The 11,648-nt window shown below is 37.5% G+C and overlaps 1 protein-coding gene across 2 annotated transcripts; it reads left to right on the plus strand.

Annotated features, from left to right (window-relative positions):
• Positions 1–454: 454 nt before the first annotated feature.
• LOC113033070 (beta-1,3-galactosyltransferase 2-like) lies at positions 455–11,326 on the plus strand. 2 transcript variants are annotated; one of them, XM_026186386.2, is made up of 5 exons: positions 455–599; positions 868–1,044; positions 8,836–9,013; positions 9,989–10,225; positions 10,575–11,326. In XM_026186386.2, exons 2-5 carry the CDS (start codon positions 938–940, stop codon positions 11,172–11,174), a joined length of 1,122 nt encoding a protein of 373 aa, XP_026042171.1. In that variant the 5' UTR covers positions 455–599; positions 868–937; the 3' UTR covers positions 11,175–11,326. The 2 variants fall into 2 exon arrangements, with proteins under 2 accessions (XP_026042171.1, XP_026042161.1); XM_026186376.2 differs by lacking the exons at positions 455–599; positions 868–1,044 and adding an exon at positions 5,205–5,372.
• The last annotated feature ends 322 nt before the right edge of the window (positions 11,327–11,648 follow it).

An 11,648-nucleotide genomic window follows, 5' to 3' on the forward strand; every position in this document is an offset into this window, starting at 1 on the left:
CATTAGTTCCTTTCATGTACTGAAGCTGAAACCCAGCTGTGGCCTTTCTGTGTGTACTTTACACTAATCGTTGTGCCTGTGCGGCTTTCTTCAGGTATTCAGCTTCCTCCCCAGATGCACAGAATGGCACGTTAGATTAAAATGTTGTTCTAAATCAGTCATGAGCACAAGCCAATTGTATGTGCATAGAATACAGTGCTGCATGAAAGTATAGCTAAATATGGATTCTATGGTGAAGCACTATAAGTTTTTTTATCTTTTAGTTTAATTGTTGATTTAAATGGGGGGTGGGGGGTGCACTTAATCTTATGAGCTAGCTAGCTTTTTCTTTTGTTTGCAATAAAGTTTTTTCACATTAAAAGTCTCGTCGAGTCTAATCAGTGGGACAAACTCTTATTGTGAAACACTGCTCAACTCACAGAAAGATGATTCTGTTCATTTGTTCCGTCTCACCAGAAAACAGAAGAAGTCACTACTACTGAAATGCAACAGCCAGATGAACAGAATCAGCTTTCTGGGATTTCCTTCCTTGGATTTATCTGATTGAACTTACATCAATTCAGCAATTGCAGAACAAAAAAAAGTCGGAGGGTTGGGAGGTAGGTATTCCATCGATTCCACTGTTTATTTAATTAAGAGCTTTTATTTGTGACTGTTTATGAAGCAGTTTTAAAGGTTTTATTATTCTTGTATTTTTCTTCATGATGTATCTTCCATATTTGCTTTAGATAGCAATCAGTCAAAATTTAAAAAAAGACAAGGTGTCTGTAAATCTATGTAAAAAGGAATGCTCCAGCTCGTATCCAGACATATCTGGTAAAGTTGATCTTTACAGCTCATTACAATGCCACTGATATTTCTTCACAGTGGTCTGTGGCTGGTCTGAGCCTCTGGTCTCAATGAGGAAGTATGTCTGGTCTGAGCCTCTACAAGCGCAATGCTACAGAATAAAAAGGAATTATTCCGATCTTGTCTTGTACCAAAGCTTATACCAGAAATCATTCTTCACCTGCTGAAAATGCCGGAGAACACAGTTTCCAAAGGGTAGGTCTAATTTTTCCTTTAATTTCAAACATGCTAATGTGAAAGTATAGCACAGGCTGAAGGCTCACTGTGGTTTTTAAATGGAAAGCTTGTCTGGATGATTCACTCCATAGCAGGGCATATTACAGCCAGTTAATGGGTTGAGTAGCAGTGCACAAATATAATACCCCCTTATATAGTGACCGTAATATTTACTCGGATATGCTATGATGCCTACAAACCCTTCATTTTACAACAAAGTAATAATATTAGTAAAACTACTGACTTATGTGCCTTTATTTTTGACTTCAAATAGATCTACTTCATGTTTTTTTTCTTGTTGTGAACTATTTGTGTAATAACATTTTTTTAAATGTATTTTAATGTAATGTTTGTATGTAAATGTATGTAATACTGTGTAAGTATCTGACATTAAGTGACAACAACTTATGGACCTAAGGGTACAAATAATATGTATCCGTTTCCATTCTGGGTTACATGTGAAGAGTAGTTTGGGTTTCACTTTATTGAATAAGGCTACATATTCTGTCTCATTACAGTAATACTTGTTCAGTTTGTGGTAACATTCCTAACAGAAGCTTATTTTCTTGGTAATCTTATGACTCCATTATTACAAGTACGCCCACATTATCCTGAGATAGGAAGAGGCAAAATGTTTCTCAGTTGATCCAGCAGTGGACAGCTAAGTGCTATTTAGAAGATCAATAACACTTTAACTCATTTGCAGTAAAAAATAAATAAATAAATAAAAAGACACTCAGTCTGAGTGTCTGACAGTCAGTTAAGATTTTGCATGTGACGCCATGTGCAAATCCCCCAAGAGCCGTTCGCTATATTGAACAAGATAATCAGTAACAGTCACATCCAATAAATGATACATAGTTTACATCGAAATGATCACTGCTTTTTTCCCCCACAACACCTATGCTGTGCTGCTGGGTGCTGCAATCATCAAGACTGAAAGATCATCTTTCTTTTTATCACTTCTCTGCTGATTTGGATAGAAGAAAGTGGGGGGAAAGATAAGCAGTAGTATCAGCTATCAGTTATATTTTTATTTTCTCTTTCACATTTTTTCCTTTCTCGTGTTCTCTATTTGCCTCCACCACCACTACTCTCCCCTGCTCATCTCCACCTTGTAAGGGTTTAAAAACTGAGCTTTAAAATGAACAATGGTGATAAAAACCGAGAGAGGCCGACAGTGATCACTGACTGTTTTTAGGGGCTTGTTCAGATTAAATAGAACAAGATACAAAGTATTAAAACATGTTAAAAACACAACAGCCTTAATAAACATTTATTTTACTTGCAGGGAAGCAATGGCATAAACACTGAACGTCTGCGCGAGTGCTTTCCGAGGCAACACTGCCAGTTTCGCTTTTTCCAATGTTATCCTTGAAACAGATATGTGTGTGATACTCTTACTGAGAAACAGTTAACTACATGATGTACTAGTTAGTACATGATTTTAACTGTGCTTTGGATAACTGATCCCATATGGAAAAGATATATATAAATCTTATATAAATCTTATATAAAGATATAAAGTTTGTATCTGTCTTGTGTGAAAAGCATACAAGAGTGAAAACAGATATAAGATCCCTAGAAAAATTATATAAATGAAACTTGTATGTTTTGGATACTAAAACAATATATGAAAGTGGCCACTTCCATGAGTAAATCATATGAGCCTTATATGATTCACTATATGAAGTAGGCCACATCTGATGCAAGTCTTTTATAAGTTTTTTCTATTTCTTTTCCATATGGGATAGCAGAGGAGCCACAACAAGGTCTGAGGACAGATGAGGACAGGTTAGAGCGAGAGAGATTTCTTCAGATTACTGAAAAGTGCTGAATAGCTTACATTTCAGAATGTGTTTATTGATCCTTTCTATAATTTCCCTCCTGTTTATGCTACACTACCACATTGTAGTTTACAAAATGCTTTATTTTTCTGCTAATACATCAGGCTTATCTCTTATCTGTCTGGGTTTTTCAATGTGGGACTGTGGGACTTCCATATACAGACGGACAAACTGATGATGGCTAACCACCCAGACATTGTAGTGGTGGACAAGCAGAGGAAGACGGTTGTGGTGAGAGATGTAGCGATACTGAATGACAGCAATATCAGAAAGAAGGAACACGGGAAGCTAGAGAAGTACCAAGGGCTCAGAGAAGAGCTCGAGAAGATGTGGAGGGTGAAGGTAACAGTGGTCCCAGTGGTAATCGGAGCCCTCGGTGCAGTGACCCCCAAGCTAGGCGAGTGGCTCCAGCAGATCCCAGGAATAACACTCGAGATCTCTGTCCAGAAGAGTGCAGTCCTAGGAACAGCAAATATATTGCGCAGGACCATCTACCAGAGCTCCCAGGCCTCTGGTAGAGGACCTGAACTTGAAGGATAAAGACCAAGAGTGCGGATGTTATTTTATAGATATTATTTTGTTGTTATCCATCTCATTGTGTTTTCCTCTGAAAGTATTGTTGTCACAAGAGGATCTGAACTTAAAGACCGCTCCCAGGGGCGAGAGGGGAATTTCTTCTATACTAGCTTCTAGTTTTGCTTGACAGTGTGTAGAATATACCTGATGGCACAAGCTCCTAGAGAACTTAATTAACCGAACGATTTTTAGGGCAGTGAGCAAAACCAAAGCTAGCTGAGCCCGAAGTAGCTGGAAACCTGTTTGCTTATTCCAATAAACATAGCAATATTTTCTCAGTATGTTTTATTTCATAAATTGATTTATTGCGAGCAACAGAACTGTTATCAGGGTTAGATAACAGAGATTTACAGAAAAATACTTTTGGTGACAAATCATTTATAAAGGTGTGTTGGTTTGACACACGCTCAGGGAAGAACCACCTTATTTACTGAGGATTTCTGGGATTTCAGCAAGTACCCTCTGCCCCGGTTAGCGTAACTTTAAAAGGTTGTCAGTTTTGGTTTTGCCCCGTTAAGTGTGCTGCTTTTGTTGCCAGGGTTGTACAGTTTAGCAAAGACACATATGACCCCAGCAATGGTAAACACTGTATACCAGTGCAGCCTGGGAATGGCTCCCAGTCTGTGTCACACTTAACTGCAAATTGCCCAAAGGCCCCCATTTCCCTGTGTGTGGTTTAGCCACTGACATATGTGGGGTGACCAGTCCTTTGTAAAATGGTTTATCAGGTTCGCCAAGTTTGTAGGTTGAGACCGCACGACCTGTTTCAACCCAATAAAAATGTTTGAGCAGCAATGTTGTGGATTTTTTTGTCAAAATTTGCCTTTCATACATTGTGTCAGGCCCCAGTGAGTTTTATAATACATGGTGCATGCATTCCTGTCTCTGTAGGTACAGGAGCAATTTGCAATTTTGCCATTTAGTCCTGCCTGAGGAGGTTTATGGCGCACAACTGCAAACACACCACCTTGTTTTTATTGGGGTTTTTTTTTTTCCTTTCAGTGCAGTCTCACGCTCAGTGTGCAACCCTGCTGCAGTTGTATCAGTTTCCACCGCTATCCTTGCTTTGTCCTGACCTGCCTCTGTCTCTGATTTTTCTGTTTGACATCTAAAAAAATGGACGGGGGAGGTGAAAATGTTGGCTTGACAGAGCAGATGGCGTGTGTGTGGCTGTGTCAACTGAGAAATAGATGCAATGGGGGAGGAGCTGTTTGTTCCTCTGTTGTTAACAGAGGTGCTGCAGCTTTTTTAACCAGTTCTTCTCCCGCCTGATGTTTCAGGTTTCATGTTTCGGCTTTCGCGTTCCATGCTCCTAGTGTTTAGTGTCTAGCATTTAGTTTTGCCAAACAGTTTCATACAAACAATCATGACACTTCTATGCTGAAAACCACTTTCTCCAGTCCTTTAGATAGAAATTGAAGGGTAGAGATTAGTCAGAGCTTTGAAGGATCTGTCTTACTATTGTATGTTTAAAGTAGACTGGCACTGTCCCTGTGAATAATTTTTGTTTTTAAATCAACTTTCATTTGCTTGAGAAACCTATTTAAAAATATGAGATCTCATTTGTTTTGCTTTTGCAGTGGGGCAATATGTACTCAAACTGGTAGGAATGCACAGCATGTTAAGTCATGTTGTGCCTAAACACGCACAAACACTAAAAGCATATCCACAGATAATCAAGAGTTGTCAGGACATGACATCAGAGCAGAATCTGTCTAAGGGTGCTCACAGTGTGTCATGACCCATTTGTGCAACACAAACCACACAGGCAGATCAACACGAAGAGCTCATTTGCCAACTTCTGCATTTACTTAAGTTACTGAAGTTGATCAAATAATCCATTCTTCACCTCCCGAAAATGTCAGAGCTCCCCATTTCCAAAGGGTAAGTCTAATTCTTTGTTTTACTTCAAATATATTGACATAAAAATGTGAAACAGACTGTAGGCACACTGTGGTCCTAAAATGGAAAATGTTTTACTTATAGGAAATTATGTCCAGCTATGACATGGATTAGTTAGACTTATTACATCTTGAGTAGCAATGTATAAATATATCATTTTTAATTACTGACTGTAATCTTTGCTGAGGCTTTGATAGCAAACAGCAGCAAAGGCAAAAGTCATTCTGTAGCTGCTGTTGCTTCAATGCCTTGAAACTCTTTTTATAATAATATTCTAGTAATAATGTTATTTAAAACTACTGCATTATGTTTATTTACTTTTAACATTTATCGAATTTGTCTTTTTTTTTCATTTTGTTACCTTTTTTATTTTTATAAAAAAAATATAAAATATGTTTTTTACCTGTTTTGTAAGTGATATATTTAAACATGTTTTTAAACATTTGCTCCCCAGTTAATTTTGTCATGCACAAGCTGTCCAAAGACTGTAATACAAACACTGTAAACCAAATATTGTAAAAGAACACTGTACCATGTCTCTGGTTGTCTTTATAAAATGCAGATTAATGATTCGAATGGAAAGGCTAGAACGCATTTAAAAACGATCCCTTCAAATTGTGTTTAGCTGTTATAATTTCTCATTTGAAGGAGCCACACGACATGTAACGGAAATGCTGTATTGTCTGTTGCTGTGTACTTGTTTGTTTTTGTTGCTAGTTATATGAAAAGACATAAGTGATAAAGATGATAAACGATATACAGTTGTTAACCTTTTCTGGATTTTAGCAAATACGTTTTCTTTAACTGAGCAGTGGTTCTATGTAGGAATGAATTCTTGTTTTCATAAATATGTACTCGTCCAGTACTTGTCAGCAATGAGGTGTGACAGTGAGACACTGCTAAACCACATAACCTTAGTTTCAGTTATAAACTAAAAATGACTAGCCTGAAAAGTCCAAAATACATCTGCAGATGACTTTTTGTTTCTATCCACTTCAGAGCTAAATGTGAGGAGTAGTCAGGGTGTCACATTAGTCTTTTTACATTGCTTTCATTCTGCTGATTAACTACTGAATAAATGCCTTTAGGGACATTAGCAGGTGGCACATACCTATATATTTTGTGCACTTACAGTAACTTCCTCAATTTTTGGTTGTTGTAACTCTGCTATTGCAAGCTTGTTGATGTTCCCCATTTAGTACACTAAACCTGGTAGTTATCAAGATTTTATAGCCTAAGACTCATAAGACTGTTTGAGCTGCTGTTGATGACTTCTTGCAAACTCCCAAATAATATAAGTTATTCTTGAGACACACTGGGGCTTCATATAACATTAAAGAATTATATTCAGAAATTCAAATGAAAATGTGTTGATGCGTCATCTGGTTCTACATTACAAACAGGAAACTTTAAAATAGTTGTAGACTTGTGTTTTGTGACCACAAGGAAGTTGCAAGTGTTGTGGTTATCTGACTGCCATACACAGAAAAGACTAACAAATGACAAGGACTTCACTCAGTGCTTAAAGGATAACTTTTAGTTATATCATGCAATTAAAGGAAGCATCCTAAAATTGATGTCCCAATAAATAAGACAGTTTTTTTGTTTTTTTAAATGTAATTACAATATTTTTTAATTTGCACAAAAGAAATTCATCTGAATCTAGACACAATTTGATTGTGCTTGAAGCTACAGTGTGTAAAATCTCACTGTCAGATGTCAGTGGATTACAGATTGCAGTCAGATCTGTTTTCTTAGCCTTCCCAACTGCATTGCATAATCTTAGCTTTGGTGACCACTGTAAGAGAAACACAGTTTAGTCAGCCAACAGATATCAAACAAATAAAATGTGATGTTTGCAAGACACACTGTCTTTATACACGTTGACTGTTATGGGGTGCCATCTAAATTTAAACATATTTGAATGATTTCAACATTTGGAAATAAATCAGGAGTAAAAGCAGGATATGTGTCAGTTAAATAATATTTTGATATTTTTACCTCAAAATCGCCCTATGACCTGTTGTGAGTGTAGGCTGTCAATCACCTGTTTACCTCAGCTGTCAATATGCAGGGTGTCCAAGTCTATCTACTCTAGAGGAGGATGTAAAACAACATCAAAGTCAATGAGTCTGTTAAACTGACTTGGACACTTTGTGAATAAACTCTCATGAAATGAGAATACAATTAAAATGTTTGTCGAAGGGGAAGTCTCATTTTTAGGACATTCGATACTGAAATTAGCTGCATTAATGTTAGCTTACGACCAGATATTATTTAGGTGGCTTGTTGTCACCAGTCTGGAGATGGGTTGGTCACATGTCTAATCTGCTGACAAAAAGTAATTGTGAGAATGAAAATGGAGTTATGATTCTGGGGTTGCCGTTTTATAGGCTATAACATCAGAGAAAGTTTTGGTTCCTGCCTTAAGAAGTTGGGTTTCTTTTCTGTTCTGCCTTTAGCAATGTAGAAACCTCTGTTTTGTCAGTATTTATTGTTGTCTGGTTTTGGTTCTTCCTTTACAGGTCCTAATTAAGTGAAATGACTATGCATTATGTACATTTGGTATACCGATTTTCACAAACTGCATAAATACCCAAGTCAAATCTGCATGAGAAAGAATTAACTTTTCTTTTTTTGTTGTTTTTTTGTTTGTTTCTTTATTTTTTTTTTAAAAAATCCCTAACAATATATATATATCAATATTTTATCTCTAAATCTGAAACTATAAAATTCAAGTAAAAAACAAAATAGTGTAATTAGTTTATGTGGCTTGTTGTCAGCTGTGTGGTGACGGGTGGGTCACATGTGAATTGTGTACAATTGTGTCGTTGTAACAATATTGGGAATAGATAAACATGCATATGCATATTTCCATGTGTTAGAGCCCTGACTTGAGAACAGGAAGTGAGGTTTTTTTTAAGTACCACACACTCTGTTAAATAACCTGAAAAAAAAAACTTAAGGTATGTTTAAGCTTTTTTCTCAATTCAGTTCAATTATTGTAATTTGTAGAATTTGATAGAGTTTAGCAGAAATTCTTAGTTAACTTGTGTTAAGTCCACAATAAAGCGCACACAGCAGTGCCACAGGGTGGAAAAACATTGTGACTCTTAGAGTGGTGGCATGTGTCTGATGTGAAAGCAAAAGTCAAAGTGCTTTCTCATTTCAGCCCAGCAACAGTGAGCTTCACCGCAGCCCTTCACTTGTTCCACATTGTGTCAGCCTTATTCCAAAATGGATGGAAATCATGTTTCACCTCAAAATTGTACACACAGTACCCCAAGTACATGCAAATTTATTAAAAAATCAAAAACATAAATGAATGTAATTCATTTTGGAATCAGCTGTAACATGACAAAATGCAGAACAAATGAACTGCCCTGGATACTCTTAAGTGCTTCTGCAGTGCTGATAAATACTAATCACTTTAACTTCTTTGCAGTGAAAGGACTCCGTGGATAAAATTTAGAAGATGCTTGTGGTATGTGGCGGCTTTGATCATGGTCGGGACTTTAGTGATCTACAGCTCCGTTTTCCAAGAATCATGGTCTTTAAACCCAAGGACATCCACCCCAAACTCAAGTACCTCTCACGACAGTGTACCTCCTCTAGTTGACGAGGTAAGTATATTCACTGGCCTCCATATAATCTGTGCAAAGGCAACACTAACAATATTATCTCTACAAATTAGTCACAAAAGTGATCAGTTGGTTGTTCGATGTTTTTCTGAACTGAAACTAGTTAACTAGTTAAGTTAAAGTCATCATGATGCAGTCGTGTTACCGTGATGTTCTTCATCTCATTTTATCCATTTATATTTAAAATATTTGAAGAAATACATGTTCATAATTATTATGACTGTGACGTATCAACGATTTCTTTTAGCTAATTAAACACATAGTATATGTTTTATTAGTGGCAGCTCAGGGTTCTCTAATTTTCTGAAATGGGGTGGTCAAACAAAATTTATAGCATGGAAGATGGAAGAGCACCTGTCTGCTAGGAAAGGATCCTGCACTAGAGTTTGAGAAGTACAAGCTCTATGCTGAGGTCGGCCTCGCCTCAGTCACAACTTCTTAGTTTCCTCGTCACTTCAGAAGAACTGAGGTGACAAAATTGAAGCTGAACAAGAGAACAGAGAAGAAATATGGGAAGTTTGTAATGAAGGGTTGTCATTTTATTCAGCTGTAACATCAGAGACTTGGTTTCTGTATTTTCAACATAGAGTGGGTTTTGTCAGTATTGGTTTGTGGCCCTGGTTTGGTTTGATTTCCTGCTTTACATGACCTATTTTAACAGCTCCTCCCATCTAATACAGAAAACTTAAATAACGCTGACTGTGTTATGTGCATTTGCTATACTAGTTTTCACAGACAGCACAAACAGCCAAGTCAGATCTGGACAAGAGAAGATTAACTTAAATTTTTTTCTTTCTTTTTTAAAAACATACATATTTTATCTCTCATTCTGAAGCTCATTTTAGAAAAGATGCAAAATTCAAATAGAAAATATGAATCTAGTGTTATCAAGTACAATGCACAAAAATCACCAGCCTTCTCTGCTTGCACAGATCTCAGTCTCATTATTCCTTGCAGTACACTGTGGCGTACCCACACGAGTACCATTTCATATTGGATGAACTGAACAGATGTCGGGAGGAAAGCCCATTCCTGGTTCTAATGATCCCGGTTGCACCCCACAACAGAGAGGCTCGTCACATGATCCGCAGCACGTGGGGGAATGTAACAACGGTGCAGGGCAAAGTGGTCAGCCACTACTTCATACTGGGACAGTCCAGAGAGGAAAATGGAGCAGAGACCATTGAAGAACAAGTGAGTGGCTTCAGTCCATTGTAGTAAACTTTCCACACATTTCCCTTCTTGTTATTATCAGGAATACATAGTACAGGGTGAATGAGCTACACCAGATGATTTAGAAAAGTCACAAGAGAGTCGAAGCAGAGGAAGGAAAGAAGGATCAGATTCCAAGCAGCCAAAGAAAATCCAGTACAAACACAACTTCCTTTACTTATAAGATTTCGATGTGGCTTGATCTGATTTAGTCTTTTCAGACCACTCTACCAAACATGTATCATGTTTGCTGTATCAATGAGTGAGTTAACTGAAGAATCATTACTAATTATTAATTTATTAAATGATGCTTTCAATTTCACTTTCTCAGCTGTTACGTGAAAGCCGGGACCATCGTGACATTCTCCAGAGTGACTTCTTGGACAGCTACCATAACCTCACCATCAAAACAATGCTTATGTTTGAATGGCTCAGCACCCATTGCCCCCAGACCTCCTATGCCATGAAGGTTGATAGTGACACGTTCCTCAATGTGCACAACCTTGTCGGGATGCTTTTAAAGGCCCCTCAACATCTCTACATGACAGGAAACGTGGTAAGGTTTGCTCCTGTTCTTCGAGACCAAAACTCTAAATGGTTTTTGCCGTTTTCCACCTTCCCCGAGTCAGTCTATCCAACTTATGCCATTGGACTGGGCTATGTGTTCTCTCTGGATTTAACCAGGAAGATACTGGAGGCTGCTCAGCATGTCAGAGCTCTTTACATTGAAGATGTGTATGTGGGACTGTGCATGAAACATCTGGGTATTCCACTGACAGATCCTCCTCGTAATGATATGTTTATGATTTGGAAGCCATCAGACACGGACAACTGTTACTGGACTTCTGTCATAACAACATTGCTGCACAGCTCTAACCAGCTTTTGGACGTATGGAAATCTTATCAAATTCAAGCACAAAGTGGATGTTAAACACCTGCTTCTTACTACAGTGCGATGAAGAGTTTTTCTATTTTAATCATTTTAATGATTCAATATGATCTTTATGTCCGCTGTTAGCTTACTGGTCCACAATGAAGAATGCAAATTTTACAAAAGCGCAGGGAGGGATTAAGATGTTTACACTGTCCCCATTCAATTACTCTGCACATTTTGATACATGCTGAGGTTTTATTCACCTCATAATTCTTTTTCCAAAAACGTTTACTGTAGTAGGATATACATTATTAGAACAATGCTGTTTGTGTTTCAGTGGATTAAACACCCTGAGACAATTTGTCATATGCAGGGCAACTCACACAGTATTAATAATGATAATGTTGCTGTCAGGCAGCAGCGCTAAACACCATATTAAATTTTTCCAATTTGGCCTGTGCACACAACCACGGCAGACTCTAAATCTGAGAAACCTGATATGATTGAAGTACCCACTTCAACTTAAGTTAA

This window comes from Astatotilapia calliptera, chromosome 2 (genome assembly GCF_964374335.1).
Source record: "Astatotilapia calliptera chromosome 2, fAstCal68.1, whole genome shotgun sequence".
In the NCBI taxonomy this organism is placed as follows: Eukaryota; Metazoa; Chordata; class Actinopteri; order Cichliformes; family Cichlidae; genus Astatotilapia; species Astatotilapia calliptera.

Excerpts from the sequence above, each read along its gene's own strand:
- LOC113033070 (XM_026186386.2), top strand. The coding sequence starts at position 938 with ATGCTACAGAATAAAAAGGAATTATTCCGATCTTGTCTTGTACCAAAG. Across the intron at positions 1,045-8,835 it reads GAGAACACAGTTTCCAAAGG|TGAAAGGACTCCGTGGATAA; the intron begins GTAGGTCTAATT and ends ACTTCTTTGCAG. Across the intron at positions 10,226-10,574 it reads CAGAGACCATTGAAGAACAA|CTGTTACGTGAAAGCCGGGA; the intron begins GTGAGTGGCTTC and ends TCACTTTCTCAG.